General features: G+C 38.2%; 1 protein-coding gene across 1 annotated transcript in view; it reads right to left on the reverse strand.

Moving 5' to 3' along the window:
* The window catches only part of SLC4A8 (solute carrier family 4 member 8), a 1,419,216-nt gene that overhangs the window by 283,775 nt on the left and 1,114,128 nt on the right, over nucleotides 1–21,313 (reverse strand). Inside the window, exon 13 of the mRNA XM_044082169.1 lies at nucleotides 20,608–20,741. Coding sequence (XP_043938104.1) covers nucleotides 20,608–20,741 — 134 coding nt within the window. The remainder of the gene's footprint in view (nucleotides 1–20,607; nucleotides 20,742–21,313) is intronic.

Consider the following 21,313-nt stretch of genomic DNA (forward strand, 5'->3'; position numbering starts at 1 on the left):
GAAGTGGTTCTTTTTCTTGGTGTGGTTTAGTACTATTGCAAATAGAACATGATAGGGTTTTCTTCTCTATATCTTTTGACAAAGAAGGCCAAAATACTATGCTTCTTGCCCTTCCTTTGGTAGAATCAGTTCCTGGGTGTCCACTATATAAAATATGGATATATTCCTGTTATAGCGCTGAAGGAATAATTACTTTAGGACCTTTCATGATGATTCCATCTTCCATCATGAGCTTGTCTCGGTAATGAAAATATTTCTGGACAACAAGTAGCAGACTGGTTTGTCACACTGGCCATCCTTGACTGATAACATGTGTCAGCTTCTAAAGAACTGGGTCTAAAGCTGTGTGTTGTCTAAGTTAATCAAGACATTATGAGGAAAAATGTTTGACTTCCATGACATCCAAGTCTGGTTTCTCATTGTTATGCATCTGCAAGGTATAAATATTTGCCTTTTGTGTAGACAATATTGAAATTGTACTTTTGCAGTTTTAACATCATGTATTGCAGACGTGCTGGGGCTGAATATATTGGCTTTTTCAGAATTGTCACTAGAGGTTGGTCATCAGTGTCTATGTGAACAGGTTTGCCATAAATATAATTATTGAACTTCAAACATGTGAACACTACTGAAAAAGCTCTTTTTCAATTTGTGCATACTGCATCTCAGTTTGAGTTAAAGGTCTGGATATATAGGCTACTGGTATGCCTTCTTGAAGACATGCTGCACCAAGACCATACTTTGAAGCATCACATGAAAGAGTTACAGGTTTGTGAACATCATAATATCTCAATGTAGGTGGACAAGAAATTTTCTGTTTCAGAACTTCAAATGCTCTTTGGTGTTGTTCTAACCAGGACCAATTTACATTTTTGCATGTAATGGTGCTGAAAGCTCATTCAGGTCTGGGATGAACTTTCCTAAATAGTTGACCATACCAAGAAAACGTTGCAAAGGTGTGACATTGTCTGGAACTGGCATCTCAAAAATTGCAGCTTGCTTACATGGATCTGGTTGTAAGCCAGAACTAGTAAACAAATGACCCACATAAGTAAATTTTCTCAGCTTGAATCAATTTAAGATTGACTTCATGTGCATGGTCTAGAACCTTCTTGAGGTTTCTAGCATGTTATTCTTCATCACTACCCCCTACAATAATGTTGTCTATTATGATAACCTGAAAAAAATTTGCTCCATAGCACATTGAAACACATCACTGGCAGAATTTATCCCAAATAGCATTCTCAGAGAGATGAAGAAAGTAAACAGGAGTATAAGGAGATGAAGTGTATGGCAAAGAGAGAGGTGGCAAAGGCTAAGGATAAGGCATATGGAAAGTTGTATGAAAGGCTGGATACTTAGGAGGGAGAAAAGGACCTGTACTGATTGGCTAGACAGAGGGACCGAGCTAGGAAAGATGTGCAACAGGTAAGGGTGATAAAGGATAATGAGGGAAACATACTCACAAGCAAGGAGAGTATGTTGAACAGATGGAAAGAGTACTTTGAGGGGCTGATGAATGAACAGAATGAGAGAGAGAGAGAGAGAGAGAAGGTTGGGTGATGTGGGAATAGTGAATCAGAAAGTGCAACGGATTAGCAAGGAGGAAGTAAGGATAGCTATGAAGAATGGAAAGGCTGTTGGTCCAGATGACATACCTGTGGAAGCTTGGAGGTGTTTATGAGAAATGGCAGTGGAATTTTTAACCAAGCTGTTTAATGAAATCTTGGAAAGTGAGTGGATGCCTGAGGAGTGGAAAAAAGTGTTTTGATACTGATTTTTAAGAATAAGGGTGATGTGCAGAGCTGTAGTAACTACAGAAGCATAAAATTGATCAGTCACAGCATGAAATTATGGGAAAGAGTAGTGGAAGCTAAGTGAAGAAGTGAGGTGATGATTAGTGATCAGCAGTATGGTTTCATGCCAGGAAACAGCACTACAGATGTGATGTTTGCTCTGAGAGTGTTGATGGAGAAGTATAGAGAAGGTCAGAAGGAGTTGCATTGTGTCTTTGTGGACTTAGAGAAAGCATATGACAGGGTGCCTAGAGAGGAGTTGTGGTACTGTATGCGGAAGTCGGGAGTGACAGAGAAGTATGTAAGAGTGGCACAGAATATGAACAAGGATAGTGTGACAGTGGTGAGATCTGCAGTGGGAGTGACAGATGTATTTAAGGTGGAGGTGGGATTACATCAAGGGTCAGCTCTGAGCCCTTTCTTGTTTGCAGTGGTGATGGAAAGGTTGACAGACGAGATAAGACAGGAGTCCCCATGGACTATGATGTTTGCAGATGACATTGTGATATGTAGTGAAAGTAGGGAATAGGTTGAGGAGACCCTGGAGAGGTGGAGATATGCTCTAGATAGGAGAGGAATGAAGGTCAGCAGGGCTAAGACAGAATATATGTGTGTGAATGAGAGGGAGGATAGAGGAATGGTGAGGATGCAGGGAGTAGAGTTGGCGAAGGTGGATGAGTTTAAATACTTGGGAGCAACAGTTCAGAGTAATGGCGAGTGAGGAAGAGAGGTGAAGAAGAGAGTACAAGCAGGCCAGAGTGGGTGGAGAAGTGTGTCAGGAGTGATTTGTGACAGACGAGTACCAGTAAGAGTGAAAGGGAAGGTCTTCAAGAGGGTAGTGAGACCAGCTATGTTATATGGGTTGGAGACAGTGGCATTGGCAAAAAGGCAGGAGTCAGAGCTGGATGTGGCAGAGTTAAAGATGTTAAGATTTGCAATGGGTGTGATGAGGGTAGACAGGATTAGGAATAAGTATATTAGAGAGTCAGCCAAGATTGGACGGTTTGGAGACAAAACCAGAGAGGCGAGATTGCATTGGATTGAACATGTGATGAGGAGGGATGCTGGGTAGATTGGGAAAAAGATACTAAGGATAAAGCTGCCAGGTAGGAGGAAAAGAGGAAGGTCTAAGATAAGGTTTATGGATGTGGTGAGAGAGGACATGCAGGTGGTTGGTGTGACAGAGAAAGATGCAGAGGACAGGAAGAAATGGAAACAGATGATCCACTGTGGCAACCCCTAATGTGAACAGCCGAAAGAAAAGAAGAAGCATTCTCAAAAATCCATACCTTCCAAATGGTGTGCTGAAAGTAGTTAACAATGAAGATTTGTGATCCAGCGAAATCTGCCAAAACAAACATTTTGCATCTAAAACTGAAAAAAATAGTGGCATTTGGCAAAAGAGCTGGTAGTTCTTCTACTGTGTGTATCAGATGTTGAGGATATTTAAATGCTTTGTTTAAATCACTCATATCAATGCATATTTGAATATCATCTGAGCTTCTCTTATGAGCTATGACCATGGAGGATACCCATTCAGTTGGTTCTTTTACTGGAGTTATCAAACCTGAATTCACCATTTTGTCTAGTGCTATTTTTACTTTGCTCTGCATTGGTACTGGAACCTTCCTTGCTGGTCGGACATTTGGGTTTATTTCATGGCTTAACCTCATGGAATATGTGACCGGTAGCTTGCCAAGCTTGTCTTTGAAAATATCAGCATATTCACGAAAAATATTCTGTGTAACACTATCTTGGTTGTTCAGACTTATATGGTGAACTTCCTTATTGAATGATATCAGTCCCAGTCACAAACTATCTCTGAGGCCTAACGATGACTGCACGTCTTTTTACTACGTAAAACTGCAAGTTCCTAGCTGTTAACTACTGTGCTATCAGTTTGAACCTCTTCACCACCATAAGCAACAAGTTTTGCACACTTTGTTGAGTCAAGTTTCTCACCACCTTTAATCTTGGCAAACATTTGTGCTGATATAATATTGCACTTGGAGCCAGTATCTACTTTAAGCTCTACAGGTTTTTCATTAATCCAAACAGTACAAAATATTTCACTCTTTGCCAACAGCTGATAGTCTACCTTATTAACTGTTTCATCAATCACAGATACACCATCAACATAAAAAGTTTGCTCACGGCTTTCTAACTGATCAACTTGCTTCTTCGGATACTCTCTTTTACTAAAAGATTATAACACTTTAGACTTACAAAGCTTTTTGAAATGGTTTCACTTTTTACAGTTGTGACATTGCTGACCAAAAGCTAAGCACTTTTTTCATTTAGGCTCATGGTTGCCTCCACAATTATGACAATTAACAATAAGAGTATTTGTAGCTGCCCTATTCAGTTTATGTTTAAAATTGGGTACTGCCACATTCTTCGGCGTATATCTCTTATTTATCTTAACTTTATGTCTCACACTATCAACATTCACACTGGTAGACAACGCATGCATGTTTTTCTCATTTGTAAGCATATTCATGTGCTTTTCTATAAGCTCATACTTTTGACAAATCTCTATGGCTTTCCTCAATTTTAAATCACTATCTCAAAGCAAAATCTTTCTCATTGCATCATTATTAATACTACATACAAGTCTGTCCTTTATAAAGTCATCTTGCAAATTACCACATCTGTACGTTTTTGCTTTACTTCTCAAGTCAGTAATGTATGCTGCGATACTTTCACCAGGCTTTTGATTTGAGTAAAACATGTACCTTTCTATTGTAATATTTGTTTGAAGGTTACACATTTCTCTAAATTTACATTTTAAGCATTCAGGATCTTCCCGTGTTCCAGCTTGTATCACAATATGGCGGTTCTCTCCCTCCACTGCATACACGGCAGGTGCATACACAAATGAACGTTCCCTCTCAATGGCTTCTAAGCCCGCTAAATTAAGAAGTATGAATGCCTTTGTACATGTGTCTTTATCAGGAAAAGAAGCTTGTATGAAAATATTATATTCTTGTTCAAACACTCACCAATTCTCAGCAATACTATTATCAAACATCAGTGGTTCAGGTCTGCGAAATCTCTCTGCTATCACAATAAAATATGTTTAAACATGGGCATAGACCAGTACTTGTAATTATGCTCAAATGCACAACAATCTCTTTGAAAAGGCTTCATTTTGACACTGCAAACACTGAACATTCCAGAAATTTCAGACTCCTCGAATAGCTTTAGTTAATGCAAAAAAGTAGTGCATTGAGAAATAATATGGTTGTTTTAGGCCTTTCATGCATCTTAAACATTTTGGAAGTTATTTTAAACACTTTTGTACTTATTTTGAATACTTTCATCAGTATGTCACAATTTTGGACATTTCGTTTATCTCAGAAATGATTTTGAATGCTCTGAATGCTTCACCACCTATTCAGTGACTGAAAAATCATTTAAACAAATTTAAGTACTTTTGAATAACTGTTGATCTGTTTGCGAGTTCACTCCGGTATATTCCTCCACTTCTAACAGTGTGCCTCATTGCTTGTGTGCTGCTTCAACTTCGATCCCATTCTGGCACCATGGAATTTTAGACATGCTGCTTCTGATACCATGTCGCTTGCCTCATGCATTTGAAAGAGACAATGAAGTTCTGTATGAGTTCAAGATATTTACTGTACACAAACATTGTCAGCAACTGGAACTGGAACAAGCATTTAAGTTAAGTGATACACACATTACTTCACACTCGCATGTGCATCTCCATTCATGCCTGTATTCACTCTGGATGACTGTACAAAATGGCACTGTTCTTGCATCTGCTCAGTACTTATCTAGCTACAGTGGCTCAATATGAACATTACACATAATGATCTACATCTTCCTTCTTTCTGTTTCTTGTTTCCTACATCAACTTCTGATTGTTTTCTATTCCTGTATGTTTACTTTAAGTCGCACTACTGCATGATTTGATATGTGTCTCTCCATCTGGATCTATTCCATTATTTCATTTAGGTTTTCCTTCCCTAAGAACTTGTCTAACCTACTTGCCTGTAACAAAATGTTTCTTCTGAAGGCATATTCCCTCGCAGCTGGATACCTTTCACATTATATGTCAAGCTACCCAACCTCTTTCTTTCTTTGGGCTAGATTTGCTTTATCTTTGTTATATTATCTCCTTCTGTGCAACCTGTCTTTTACTTGTTCTGTATTTTCCTTGTTTCTTCATTGCTGTTATGCAGTATTACCCTTCATCCAGCCATGACTTCAAAGCTGAATATTTTGCTCTTGGGTGGTTGTCTACACTCAGACCCTTCTTTCCCATGATCCCTGGCCTCTGAATTCCCTGCCTTTTGACTTTTGCATGTGCATGGATATGTTCATTTTAAAACTTTATTTTCCTCCCTTCCAGCTCTCCCCTAACACTAATACATCACAGACCAACCCAGTACTGATGCCATAGCCCTTTTATATCATAGCATTCCCACTGCTGCTCACTGTTCTGGTGTGCCAGCTTCATTTACATGATAATCCAACTTTTTTTCTTTGCAGTCGTATAGCTTTTTACTATGCTACTTATCCACCACCATTCCTTTATTTCACATTTCCCTGTGGATTGTTCTTTACTTTACTTTTCCCTTGTTTCTTAGCATATGTTCTTTTTCTCCAATTGTTACATTAACAAATATTACTTACATCTACTTAGATAATAAACTTATCTTTATTATACATCATTAAGTAGCAGTGGTATTGCTAGGCTGGGGCAAATGGCAACTGCCTGGGGCAAATTGTTAGGGGGCATGATTGGCCATCTAATCCATCATCCCAATTCTGGATTGCTCTTTAGGGCAATAGATTATTTTAAAAGTCAGTATCAAACCAGAGTGCTGTAGGGCTTTGTGTGTGGTCTAAACTGTAGCAACTGCTTGCTACACTGTAGCAAGTGATTTTTTACAGTTTGAAAATAAAAAATCTGATCTGGAAATGTTTCATAAACACTGAAACATAAGTATATAAAACTGTTTGCAAGAAATGCTGATAATAATCAGAATGCTGAATTTAAAGTAGACACAGATGCAGCGTTTAATAAGTATTATTAAACAATGAACTTCAAGATCCTTTTTTCAAACTGTTGCACTTAAGGTAGTACATTTTTCTAATATTTTGGATCATCTATTTTGTGAAATGTTAGGCATGATAAAATATATTCACAGTGTATATGTTCACAGAATTAGTCACACAATCACACAGAAATCTCCAATACTACACAGTCCTAGAAATCATATCTGTCATGGCTATTCTAATTTCCTTACAAGCTTATGAAGTCTGCCAGGAGAATATTATGTACAAATGAAATCTGATGCTATGCCAATAACATATGCTCCTTCAAAAATTGCCTGTACTCTTCTGGAGTGCTATAGAGAGAATTTGAAGTAACGGGAAAGCTTAAGTGTCACTAAGAAGCATGGCCACTGTTGTGAAGGAAGATAAGTTTCACATTTGTAATGTGCTACACAGTTTGAATGAAGTGATTAAAATAAACTATTACATATGTTTATGGCTAAATAATTGGTCACAACAATGCCAAAAGTTAGCTTACATTCAGTATTGCATATAATCCAAAGATTCTGGGAGGTACACAAAGATCTAGACTGAATATTTGAAGAAATATATTCCTTAGACATTTGTTGTGTAGTTCATCAGCAACAGAAGCTCTCTGAAGAGTTATTGTACAAATAGATGATAGTCTGAAAAGCATTGTACATATAACTGATGAACTATTAGTGGAGGGCAAGACCAAAGAAGAGCATCAAGAGACTGATGCAGCTGCTGAATAGGATATGATAGCATGATATTGCCTGAAAATGAAGCTATGAACAGGACAGAGCTTTTAAATATTCAAAAAAACTAGTCATAGATGCATCAATGTTAAAATACTATGATGTGTATAAGTCAGTCTGTTGCAAGTAACCAGTTATAATGATATAGAAGTTGAGGTCTTACAAGAAAACAGCACAACTTATCACGGGTCAAGAGCTTTTATTAATAAAGAAAAAAAATAAACCAAAATAAATCGGCTTAGAGTAAAAATAGCATCAAATCTTCTAATTCTTAAAATACAACCAGTAAGCACTTTCATTCACAAGGAACTTCATCAGACCTGGTTGTGTAACAAACATCAATTCATTTAAATAATCACACCAATCACATCACATGACATAACACGATTAGTGCTTTTACCCTTTATTATTCAAAACTACTTTAAAGTTTTCCCTATCATTCATACATGGATCTGCACCCGTATTTAATCTTACTTGCCAGAAGTATTCTTTACAGCTTAAATCATCTTCTGCATCCCATCTTCCATCATAATTAGAAACTTGATCTATTACAGAAAATTTAAATTCAACTTTCATATTTAAATGGTATGCTACAACATGCTTTGCCAAAGCATTAGTTAGATCAAGTTTCTCCACTACTCTCAGATGCTCATAAATTCTATAATAAAAACTCCAAACAGTTCTACCTATATAGAATGTCTGAGATAAACTGCATAACACTATATAAACTACAAATTTAGACTTACAACTAACTCTTCCTAGCAATTTAATAGTGTAATTCCTAGCTTTAACGTAAACATAATTCCCTACTAGAATGTGATTATTATGCTATATTATGATAGGGGTTAAAGCACTGATGATGTGTTATGTCATGTGATGTGATTGGTGAGATTATGTAAATGAACTTATGTTTGTTACATAACCAGGTCTGATGAAGTTCCTTGTAAATGAAAGCATTTACCGGTTGTATTTTAAGAATTAAAAGAAAAAAATACATGCTCAGATATATGAACTGTTACTAATACTGAATGCATGTTAGAAATTCCACAAGTATGCCTATGTAAGGATGTTTAAATAGAAACACCACATATTTTTGCTGAAAAAGTCTTTGTATAAAATGCCTCCGAGATTGTAGATGCTATTACTCAATCTATAGAAGTCTATGCTTAAAGTGAAAGGTAGACCAGACAAGATACTATACATATCTGATATGCTGATCAAAACACGTTTATCAGAAAAACACAAAGAGCTACTAAAAACATACTAGAGATCATTTGGGTGATATGACAGAAGAAAAAGTAAAAGAATTTCAGAATCATAATAGCACTGGCTTAGAAATATAGTTACGGAAAAACAATGCAGTTAAAACTAACTTGAGCAAAAAACATCAGTAGGTGATAAAAATCCATCTTAATTGTTCTTTCAAACAATGAAAGATTTTGCTCAAGGTTTAAAGTTCAAAGCTGCCAACACAGCAGTTCCAGTCAACTAAGAAGTTAGTTGTTTAAGAGGATACAAATCCTAACGTGCTAAAAAAAAAAAAAAAAAAAAGGTGTGAGAGAGAGAGACAGAGAGAGAGAGAATGTATTAGCCAGGAATGTAGACTCATTAGGTAGTAGAGAGTTGTACCATCTGCAATGCATATGATAATAACACTCGAAAAGAAGAGATGATAGCATACACAGTATCAAGTAGTCCGTGAAGCAGAACAGGCACAGATTTGCTCTGATTCAAAGATACAACTCTATCTCATAGTTTGCTATCTTGTCCTGTGGCCCTCTTTAGCATAGATTTTAGTGTTTTATTAAGGGTCTATATCATATAGTCGAAGCTTTAGGTAATCGAAAACATAAAGCTCGACACCTAAACAGTGAAAGCTGTAAACTGTGAATGGCCACTTTCGTAAATTTTTTTCATAGGAAAAAACATTTGCTTGGCCGTTATCTGAAATCTGCCCTTTTCTCCACTGTAAAGCGATCTCAGAGTTGGTATATTTAGTTAGGGGGGTGGGAATGTGGGGGGCAAAGCCCCCCACTCAATTAGAGTTTGAAAGGTTTTTTTTGGGTCTGGTCAAGCAAATATTTTCCTTACGAAAAAATTTGCAGAAGTGGCCATTCGTGGTTTACAGCTTTCGCTGTTTAGGTGTCAAGCTTTAGGTATTCGGTTACCTAAAGCTTTGATTATCTAATAGAGACCCTTTATTAAAGTGCTCCCTAACCCATGAGTTCTTAACTGTTTTACTTTAAAACATCTGCAAAGCTGGAACATTATCCTGGCCATAACTGGTGTTCCCTGATCTGTGAGCATTTTTTTGGGTATCCCTACCTTGAATAAAAGTAATGCTACATCTTTGGCTACTGACTTAGGATTGACTTTTTACAGGGGTACTGCATCAGGAAATTTTATAGCAGTCTGTAATCACCAGACTGTATTATTTATTATTATTAGATTTTACTAATGGACCTACAATATCCATGGGTATCCAATTGAATGGGACCTTAATAATAGGCTTAGGTATCACAGAACCCTAAGATGGTGTAGTCTTATGACATTCTGGACATGCTACACAGAAGTTCTCAGTTTCTTTCATCACACCAGGCTGATAAATCATCAATAAAATACTAGTTTTAGTTTAGTGCATTCCTAAGTGTCCTCTCAAAGTGTAACTATATGCCAGTTTCATCACAAGTATTCCAAAAGGTTTTGGAAATAAAGTTAGTGTAACATTTCTTCTCTGTCTTTATTCCCCCGTAAAGTAATTTGTCAATCCAGAATAGGTATAACAGGACCACACTGCTCATATGTCTTTCCTTCTAATCTGGTTATAATTTCTTTGGCCTTGCTTCATGTGTCATCCTTCAGTTGCACCTTCATACTTATCTTCAAATCCATAACTGTAGCTTGGGTGGGGGAGGGGGGGCAGCTTTTTCATGCATAATGTGTTAGGGGAAATGATTGCACTTCTGGCGTTACATAAACTCAGATACTGCTTCCTTGGTCAGGACTGAAGCATTTGCTTCAGAGATATGCATGCAGATTAAGTCATAACAAAGACATGGTTTTCTACAACTTTTAAAAGAAGATTTTTTTTTACACTTCACTTATGCTACACTGAAGTGAGAAATGAGAGTGGGCCATTTTTTTATCCTTACTTCGAGATGACAAAGAATTGAGGGGTGCAAATCATGCAGCTGCACTGGGTGCTAGATGAGTCAGCTATGGCTCTCTGCAATTCTGGAAGGTCGGGAACATTTTCATCAGTACTCTGATATGAAGTAGCCTCTTCACCTGAGAATACATGTGTAGGTCTGTCTTCTTCTTCAGTTTCTTCATCTAGAAAAGGCAATTTCTTTTGCTCATGGTTTTAGCAATTCCTTAACTAAGTACCTGCTGCTCAAAGTCCTATTTTTGGCTAGCACTCTGTTTTAAACTTACACAAGGAATCACAGGGCACTTTTCAGATTAACTTTTTTCATTTGGTGAGCACATTGTCATATGTATTTCTCTTTCTGCCTCACCACAGGCATCAGTCATTATTTTTGTGTCTGGAATCTTTTGACAAATACTCCATCACATACTAAGGATTCTTCTTAATCAGTCATTGAAGTGGCACCCCCCCCTCTACCTTCTCCTCACACTCTTCTCTCTTCCTCCTCTGTAGTATAATCTATCTGACCCCTATGCTATAGTCTAAGTTACCTCTTCTTTTCTTTTAACAGGAGCTACATTAATCCTGTTTTCCCCATTTGGCCAGCCAACTTTTAAATACATTGGAGGGAACAGCAAAATAACACTGCAGCTATCTGCACTGTAAGGGAACCTCAAACACATTTTGGCCACGTACACAGGCTGGGTACCAGGACTGCTAAACCCACCCTTGTATTGTATGTATTAACAGACCTATAGACCTATTTTTATGTTAGCTTCATTACCTGTGTTTTCCTGTGGCAACCTGTACATCAGCATTGTTCTAGTGCTACCCCTATTCCCACACTGCTTCTAGTTTTCTGCCTTTCCTGTCCTCCCTTGCCTTCTTGATCTCCTTCTCATACTTTTAGGCTGCAAAGTCACCTAACTGCACCCAGTATCCACATATCTCTTTTAATTAAATTTAATGCTTACTCTACCTTGTACTCTCTAGCTCTCTCCTCACCTTCCCCAGCCTAACCCTTCCTTCTCTAGTAAACTACTCCTGCACTTCTTTCCCTCACAATTAGTTTCTCCTATTTATTACTTGCTGTCTCATCTTATCAACTCATATACCATACATTCATCTTTACTTATCAGCCTCACTGATTGCTTCTTTTTTTTGTGTTTTTCTGCTTGTCCTGGGTCAACCTGCTCTGTTCGCCCTAGCTCTGCTTGGGCTCACTCCACTTCCCTATCCCTATCCCTATCCCCATTCCCACCCACCCTGCCATCAATTACATTTCTTCTCTCCTCAGCTCCTCTCCTGTCCCAACATCCAATAGCAGCCTATCCCCTATCATGCCATAACCCAATGACACAACTATTACCCATTTATTCATTGTCTAAACTAGCCATAACTCTTTATCAGCTTACCTACCACACCCCATCTATTCCATCTACTATACACCTAAACCATTCCTAACAAATACAGCTTCTCACAATACTTATTAGTACCTTCTCACACTACTAACTTAACTACTATGTTACCCACTTTTATAGCTTTCTTTCTACTTTGCCCCCTTATCCTTTCTTTAAGTCTCCTTTCTCAACTAACATCCTTCAACATGCCATTTACAGACCAAAGATACACTTCTACCACTGCCATACAATCTTCACCCCTCACCAGCTACTCTAATATATCCTCTAGCCTGTACACACTCAATATACTTCTCCATACCAAATTAAAACTACTACCCCTGCGTAGACATAACTTCAACTATAATCTTATCTCCAGTCACATAAAAAGAAACCTCCCACTCTTCAGTTATCTATCCAAGCAAAACACATATCTCTTTGTGGAGACATCCACCCTAACCCAGGCCCTGTTCCTATTAACACCAACCCCCATAGCACATAAATCCCTAAATATCTCAACAGTAAATCTTCAAAATATCAGAAATAAAATCCCAGAATTCCATGGCTGTCTGTCCCAGAATAAACTAGCTATATTAGATATCACTGAAACTTGGTCGAAACCTTACATAAAGGATTCTGGATTCCTCGCCTGGGGTATGTCTGTCTGCAGGCAGGCTGATAGACCCCGTAAAGGAGGAGGAGGTATTGCTACAATTTTTCCTAATAATTTTACCATCGTCCCATATTCCAAGCCTATTCCTCAGTTCGTTACTGCCAAATTACTTATAGCACTTCTCAATCTCAACAATTCTAAGAATCTCTGTATCATCGCCCTATACATCCCCACAGGCAACAATATGAACCTTCTAGAAGACATTCTTGCCTGGATAGCAAATAACATTAACAATAAGACAATCATCCTAGGTGACGTAAACATAAACTGGCTAGACTCCCTAGACCACTCCTCATCACCCAATATCAACCTCTTCAACTTTGCATAGCTTATAACAGATATAACTAGACTCAATAAAAACAAAAGCAGTGGCACAATTCTAGACCGGATACTAGTTTTTGACCCAAACAAGATTTCCACAACAGGAACACTCTCCCGCAGTATTAGTGACCACCTTCCAGCCTATATAATTTGCAAAACCAAAATAATACCCTCCCAACACCAATTTAAACAAGTCAGAAATCAATGTAACCTTAATGCTACAATTCTCAACAAAAACCTTAGTAGTACCAATTGGAATAGTCTAAAATCCTACCATCTGGCAAAGCTGTTGAATTCTTCAACTTCACATTCCTAGCTATCCACAACAAACTAGCCCCAGTTAGACAAAAAAAAAGAGTTAGAGTCAAACATGCCATTTGGCTTACCAAATCTACTATGCAAATTATGAATGCCAGAGACAAAATATGGAAAAAAATGACAAAAGTATAAAAATCCCATGGTTCTCCTCCAATTTAGACAGCTCCACAACCAAGCAAAGTGCCTAATCATTACTGACAGAAAGGGATACTACTTAAACCTTCAAAAAAATTATAAACAAAACCCTAAGAAATTTTGGGACTCTAGTTCATCTCTAACCAACTCTGGTACTAGAAACAACCCATGCCCATTCCCCGAGAAGACTGCAAGTGAAATAGCCACCCTCTTCAACTCTCATTTTATAGACATTATAGCCAAACTCACTACTATTTTTCCCCATACTAAAGCTAATACTAACTGTCCTCCACCACCACCTGCCCGACATGAAACAGACCCTAACTCATCCACCTTTTCTTTCTCCCCTATTCCCATCAACATCTTTACTAAACTTATCTCTAAACTGAAACCTGGCTCCTGTGCCCCTGACAGCTTACCTCCAGTATTCCTCCAAATGTCAGCAAGATCCATTGCCTATCCCATCAGCATACTTCTCAACAGATCTCTCCAAGAGTCTTATGTTCCTATTACATGGAAAAAAGCATACATACTTCCACTCCATATAGACGGTAACAATATAGACATCTTTCATTTCAGACCCATTCCAATCCTCTCCTTGCTCTCCAAAATTCTGGAGAAATACATTCACTATCAATTTCTAAACTATCTACTTCTAAACAAACTCCTCTCCCCAACTCAACATGGGTTTCGGCCTGCCCACAGCACTGCCACTGCCCTTATTTCCTTTACGGACACAGCCAATCAAGGTAAAAATGACAGCAAATTTGTATCCTCTCTCTTTCTTAACTTTTCAAAAGCCTTTGATACTATTTCCCACCCCTTACTCCTCAGTAAGGTTTCCACCCTTGGTCTCTCCCCCACTACCCCAAACTGGTTTTCTAACTGCCTAAAAGATAGACAACAATCCACTAAATGGCTCAACTTCTTCCATTACTTAACTCTTCTATAGGTGTTCCCAAAGGCTCCATCTTAGGGCCCATTCTATTCATTTTATTTATAAATGACTTCCATACCAACCTTAACTATGGAACTGTTGTACAATATGCAGACGATGCGACCATTATCTGCACCGCTAAGTCAATAACGGAACTCTTGCAGATAATCCAGAATGCTTTTACCACCACCGAAACCTGGATGGCTAATGATCATCTAGCTCTAAACCCAAGCAAAACTAAATTGCTACTATGTACTCCTAAGAAAAACCTCTTAATCAATAAGTCAGATTTTACCATTCTCTCCCAAACTAACACTATGATAGAGGTTGTTTCCCACACTAAATTACTAGGAGTTATCCTTGACAAAAACCTGACATTTGACCCTCTCATCCACAATAATATCAGAAAAACAAACTATAAGCTAGGCACCCAATACCTACAAAATTGCTACCTTAGCTGCTCAACTAAACTCACTCTCGCATTAACCTTTCTTTTACCCTCTCTCCTGTATGGTGCTCTTCTCCTTACCAATATCTGTTCCATCCTAAAAAACAAACTTGAGTCATGCTACAACAAAGTAGCCAAGTTTGCAACTAATGCAAAACTCTCCTCTCATTACTGTACTGCCTTAAAATCACTTAACTGGCTCAAACTACCACATCATCTAACCTACCTACAGCTTATCACAGCTCACAAAATCATTCACAAACCCTCTGACTGCCCAGCCGTCTCTTACATCTTAATACACTAACACCCTAATAGGCCACTTAGATCTGAAAATTAAATTCTCCTGCAAGTATATAAACCCAAACTCCCAGCTGGCAATATGCTCTACTCCTTCTCTATTGCCAAGCTTTGGAACTCCCTCCCATCAGCCATTAGAACCTCCAATAACATCTATTCCTTCAAAAAAATCTTTAAAGCTACACCCCTCTACCCTATGGCAATGCTCATGTCTCAACTCTCACCCACCCACAACCTGACTGTCTACCCTCTAAGTCTGCTCTCACTTTAATCTGCACCTCTACCCTTCTACTTTGATTCCTTTATCTTTATTTTCCATTAGCTCTAGTCTCCATCTTTTCCTTCTGTCTGTCGACACCCTCTATTCACTCTGTTGCCTACACCCTCAAAATACCTTGGGAATTCTGATTTAATTTATTGCTTTTCTTCAGCCTAGAACCTCTAGTGAATAATAACACAATTACCTACTACTTTGTAACCTACCTGCAAACATTTGTACATACTACATATTTTCACATTTGTAAACTATTGTTTATGACTGCCCGGTATGCAAATACTGATCTTCATCTTCCTATTGATTTCTACTACATGTATTTTGTGTACTCCTAATGTACTGTGGTTACATTTTATGTACTGTTCGAATGTGGAGCTTACCCATATAAGTCTGTACATATTGTTTGTTGCACATTTTTCAACTACTGTATATTGCTGTCTGTTGTACAAATGTTACTCATCTTGTCACTGATTTACTTTAATGTACTTTGTGTGCTTTTTTATGTACTGTGCCTATATTTTATAATGTGTACTACTGGGGAACTTTTCTACCCGGGCCTCCACTGAAAATGGGATCTCTCGGCCCAGTGGACCTTCCCAGTAAACAAATGGCAACCAAGCAGTCAATCAATAAAGTAATCAATCTTTTACTAATTCAACTTAATGACTGGGTTTTACTGGTAACACGTTTCCTCTCCCTTATTGCCAATGGCAGATATTATTTTATTCTGATGTCTCTACTCCTATCCCCTTTTTACGAGGGCTGTGTACTGTTAACAGTGTGCCAGACTGCTGTTGCCTTTCATTATTCTTTCTAAGAATATACTCAGAGATGTGTGCTCTTAAGAGTGTGTCATGCTGCTGTACATAGATACACTACAGGCATGCTGGGCCCTGTTAGCATGACTCCAGATTTTTCACTGGCCTGGGTACCATACTTGACAACAATCATGTGAGGTGCAAGTCAGTGATCCAGGCACAGACAGCTGCTATGGACACATGCTAGACAAATGAAAACATGCAGCAGCTGAGTAGACTGTGGAATGACCTGTGGCATCTGTAGATAGATTTGGCATATAGGGACTTGGAGCAAACACACAAGCTAGTCACACAGCATGAAACATCGGTAGAGGTTACACATGTATGCCAGATGTGGGAATCAGTGTACAGACAGGCTGCATATAATATCTTTTAGATTCCACATTATGTGGTAGTTGATAGAGTGAAAGTCTTCCCAAGTGAAACACTGGAGACCCTATCACCCTATGTAGCAGGTGGGGCCTTGATGGTGATGTGTGTCCAATCAGTGGCTTCTAGGACATAAGTCAAATGGGCATTGTAGTTAAACACCAGCCTAGTGTCTGTTCTCTACACTTCAGAAAATGAGCATTGTTATAAAATGCCCAAATAGTGGTGGCTCTCTCCTATGCTGTCCATGTAAACCATAAATGCTCCTCTACATGCTGCAGAATCATGTCAAATAAACTAGTGTAGGATCTATGAGGCTGATGCATTTGAAATTCAAGCATGCCCTCTGCTGAATGTTGAAATGTCTCTGGAGCAAAGATGATTAATGATACTCAAACCTTCATGTCCACAGGCATGGACAATCCAAGCATCCCCCTTGATTCCACTTATAAATGACCTATGCCTACTAATTCCTATGCCCCTGTAAAATCCCTATTCACATGGTAATGGTCGACATTGTCTGGGATCTGGAGGTGATGGTATGTTAGCCACTGACTGACCCATCTTAACTGTTGAGGGTGGTAATGTGCAAGGTTACTAGTGCTTGTTACTCGGCTATAGCGTCTGCTATTCCTGGCATACTAGAGTGAGGGATGGTCCTGTACACCAAACAATCCTGTTGTTCACAATGAATGTGGTCTGCTGTTTATAGTGCTGGATATATATGTTCTTGAATCACTCTGCTATGTTTGAGTTTGGCATTCACATGTGTAATGAGTTTTATATGGGTATAGACATTTATTTGCATAGCAATACGCAGTCATTTGCACACCATTAATTCTGTGCTTTTTTTATCCCACTGGGCAATCATGTCACATGTTTATGGGCCACCCCCTCCTTAAGAATCAACACTCGTGCTAGTTCACTTGCACCTAATGTTTCTGAATACTCCCCCAATGCATTTCTTTTGCTTTATTAGGTAATATAATAGTTATTTTGAAGTACTACCCATCTGGGATTTTTGTGTTTCCCACTACCTAAACAACAAAGTGAAGTAGGTGGAAAACATCTCAAAAACTTGAAACATTAATATTTCATAAAATGCCTGCATTGCTAAATTTACTGCTCACCATTTTAAATAACTGGAAAACAGACATTAGTAAACCAGGTAAAAGATATATAAAACTTAATTGCACAGCATTTTGTTTATTTTTTTCTAAAGAGAAATGATCAAGTCTTGGACTGTTAGGAAACACAATGATGAATGTAAGCTGCAGCAAAGAATTCTCATGCACATCAAAGCATTAAATTTGGACCACCTCTTTTTTAGAAATCCTGTCATTAAAGTAGTTACGCCTGACTAAAATGGAAATTGTTTGAACAGAGATGAAAGGCAAACAATGGTGCACAGTTCTACAGTTTGTTATACTGTCCAATTTAAGTGTAACATGAAAGTGATGAACTTGCCTAGCTTAATGACATAAAGAGATAAGGTATCTGGTGCATAGCAGTGGATCAGGGATATGTGCTTAGCATCACTAATGCAATGGTATTAGCCTACACATGCAATCTGCGTACATGCATAGATGCGAAACATTATGAGCCACCACAGTGATGTGAGTGCATATCATCTGCTGGAGGAGGCATTATGCTATTAGAAATATCCCTGTGGTCCATCTAGGAGTGGTTTGTCCTAAAAGCGCATCAGCATTGTGTAGCTTTCTGGCCTGGAGACACTTATGGATAGTACCTGAATGTGGGAGACACGTACGTGCTGGTACAGTGAAGGCAGATGCTCAGGCCAATGGTATGGGCAAATCCCATGTCCCTGTAGATGGACTGAAACAATAAAGTAGGATGTGGAACAGACAGCTTAATTCCCTGATGGCCGATGATGGCATCCTTCAGTCAACTAGATAATCCTCAACATTTTCAGAGTGATGAGATTCCTCTTTCAACTCAAGGAATGAATCTGCTTTAAAGCTACTGAAGTGGTGTGCTGGCTGCTGACAGGCAGGAAGGCAAAAAGAATACAAAAAAAAGAAGAAGAAAATTGAAAATTAATATTTTGCCAATCTGCTTGTGATCAAGCTCACCATTTTTATTGTGCTTAGTTCACAATCACTGAATAGTGGGTTAAAGTAGAATGTCCCTTTCCCCACTGGTGTGAAAGCTCTACGTTTGTACATCTAAATAGCAGGGAGTCTGGGGGACTGCTTTTGTTGCCATTGTTTTCTACAATCTGTTTGGTTGATGCATTTTATGATATTTTTTGCTTGTGTAATTGCAACAAAAAGTGTTGTACACACACACACACATACACACACACACACACACACACACACACACACACACACACACACACACACGGATTTATATAAACTTTTTGAGATGTCATTATTAGACTGTTTAGTCGATGACCCAGTGAAACTGAGAACAGGATATAACATGGATTCAGCAGGGGCAAGCTCACCACTCATCTGTTCCCAGCTATTCTCTGATCCGGAATCAATGAAATAAACTTAATGATCCATGGCTCACTGAACAGTGCCTCAATGAAATTAAAGAAACCAATGTTTGTATGCATGTATGTATATATATATATATATATATATATATATATATATATATATATATATATGTGTGTGTGTGTGTGGGTGTGTGTGTGTATAAATATAACATAAATCATTAATACCACCACCACAGCCAAAATATAAGCCAGATGATGTGTTTGTTCTTAAAACTTTAATAAACCAAGTAAAAATAAATAAAAGGATAAGCTTTCATATCACTACAGATCCTTCTTTAGATCTAAGATTACTGAGTAGAGACCTCATTAAAAACAACTATAAAACCAATCAGATGTGTCTTCTGAGTCTATGCCCTTTTAGGGCTGGCTTCAATGGAAAATTTGAATTCAGTCCCGGGAATCTGTCACCTTGTAGTTTCCCAATCAATAGCAATTTCTGCCAATTTAGTTCGGTTGTTGATGTCGCCCCCTTAAGGATCCCCTCTTATAATATGTAAAACCTTAAAATACAATTTTTGTCCTGGATACTCGTTTCACCAAAGGGCTCTTGATGTTGTTTAACTTAATGTCACTTATATACTTTGATATCCTCTCTTTAAGCTGTCTTGTGGTTTTAACCACATATAAGTTATTGCAGGAGTCACAGGTAGCTATATATGAATTTATATATATATATATATATATATGTGTGTGTGTGTGTGTACACACACACACACACACACACACACACACACACAAGCATGCAAAACAAATTATTTAAAAGCAGCATTTGTGCTTCACTTGTAGATACACTTTCATCACACATTGTTAATACCTCCTAATAAATGTTTCATTCAAGTCAATATGCCTTTTTTGTGGCTCCTATTTGCTCACCCTAACCAAATAAGGGCACCAAATTCCTTAATCCACCATTTAAGTATATACTGCCACCTAAATAAATACAGAACTTCAACAGGTGAACTGATGTCACAGGCAATGGTAGGGATACAGGCAGTAGTTGTCCTCATACTACCAGCTGACTCCCTCTCATCTGCCGACTTTACCTTGTTTCTTTGAACCTGGTTCTTCTTACATTGATGATATGTACTCCAACGACTGACAGTTTTATACTGATGTACACACCCATGCCAGTTCAGACAGATATCTGGCACTATGCTACCTAGCCTATGTTAGGAAGCAGCTAAACAAGAACAGGTACTGCATGAGTAACAAAACAATAAGACTGACTTATATATATTACAAGGGATGGTGTATGCCCCAGTTTGTTAACAGACCCACTTACAATTTATAAAAGTTGTTGTACAGCTATACCAATCATCTAGTTTCAAGATAAACTGCTTACTTGCAGAACTTAAATAAAATCTTCTCAAACACCAGCACTGGACCCGTACTTCCCAGTATTGTGAGAGGCTGTCCAGCAAAGAGGGAGTATGCTATTCCAGTCATGGAAGCACCAAATAAGGATTCTATTGCACTCTACAGAGAAAAGAATATTAGTCTGTTAGCAAAATATCAAATTCATTTTTAAAATATAACTCCATTAACAATGTACCAAGCCAATGTTTAATGCATGTTAGATGTTAATGTTTAATTAAAGCATGAAAGGAAAAATACATTAACAGATGTACCAAATGCATTTGTAAAGCATATCAGATGTTAACAGTTAAATAAAGCACCGAAAAAAAATGCACTCACAGAAGTCTTGTCTTAGTTGTGGTTAACAAGCATAATGGCAAGTGACAACACAGTTTTTCTAGGGATTTCCGCTACTGAATGCAGCTCTCTATTTTTTGTGATTCCCCTAGGACCTTGCTCATTGGTTCCCTAACTTTGCCCAATTGGTGTAATCATTCAGTGGAAAAGGAATTGGGTATTTCTGAGCAAAATCATATAGTCCATTTGTTCCTGTCCTGAAACTCCCATCAACTCTCCTTTTCCTAGTGAAAGCCAGGTGGCAGAGATGGGGTCATCTTGCTGGTGGTTCTGGTGATCTACCATTTCCGTAGGGATCTCACTATCAGTGGATCCTCCCAGCATGCAATTGCTAC

Source organism: Protopterus annectens, chromosome 9.part0 (genome assembly GCF_019279795.1).
Source record: "Protopterus annectens isolate FY-2018-M chromosome 9.part0, PAN1.0, whole genome shotgun sequence".
Lineage (NCBI taxonomy): Eukaryota > Metazoa > Chordata > Ceratodontiformes > Protopteridae > Protopterus > Protopterus annectens.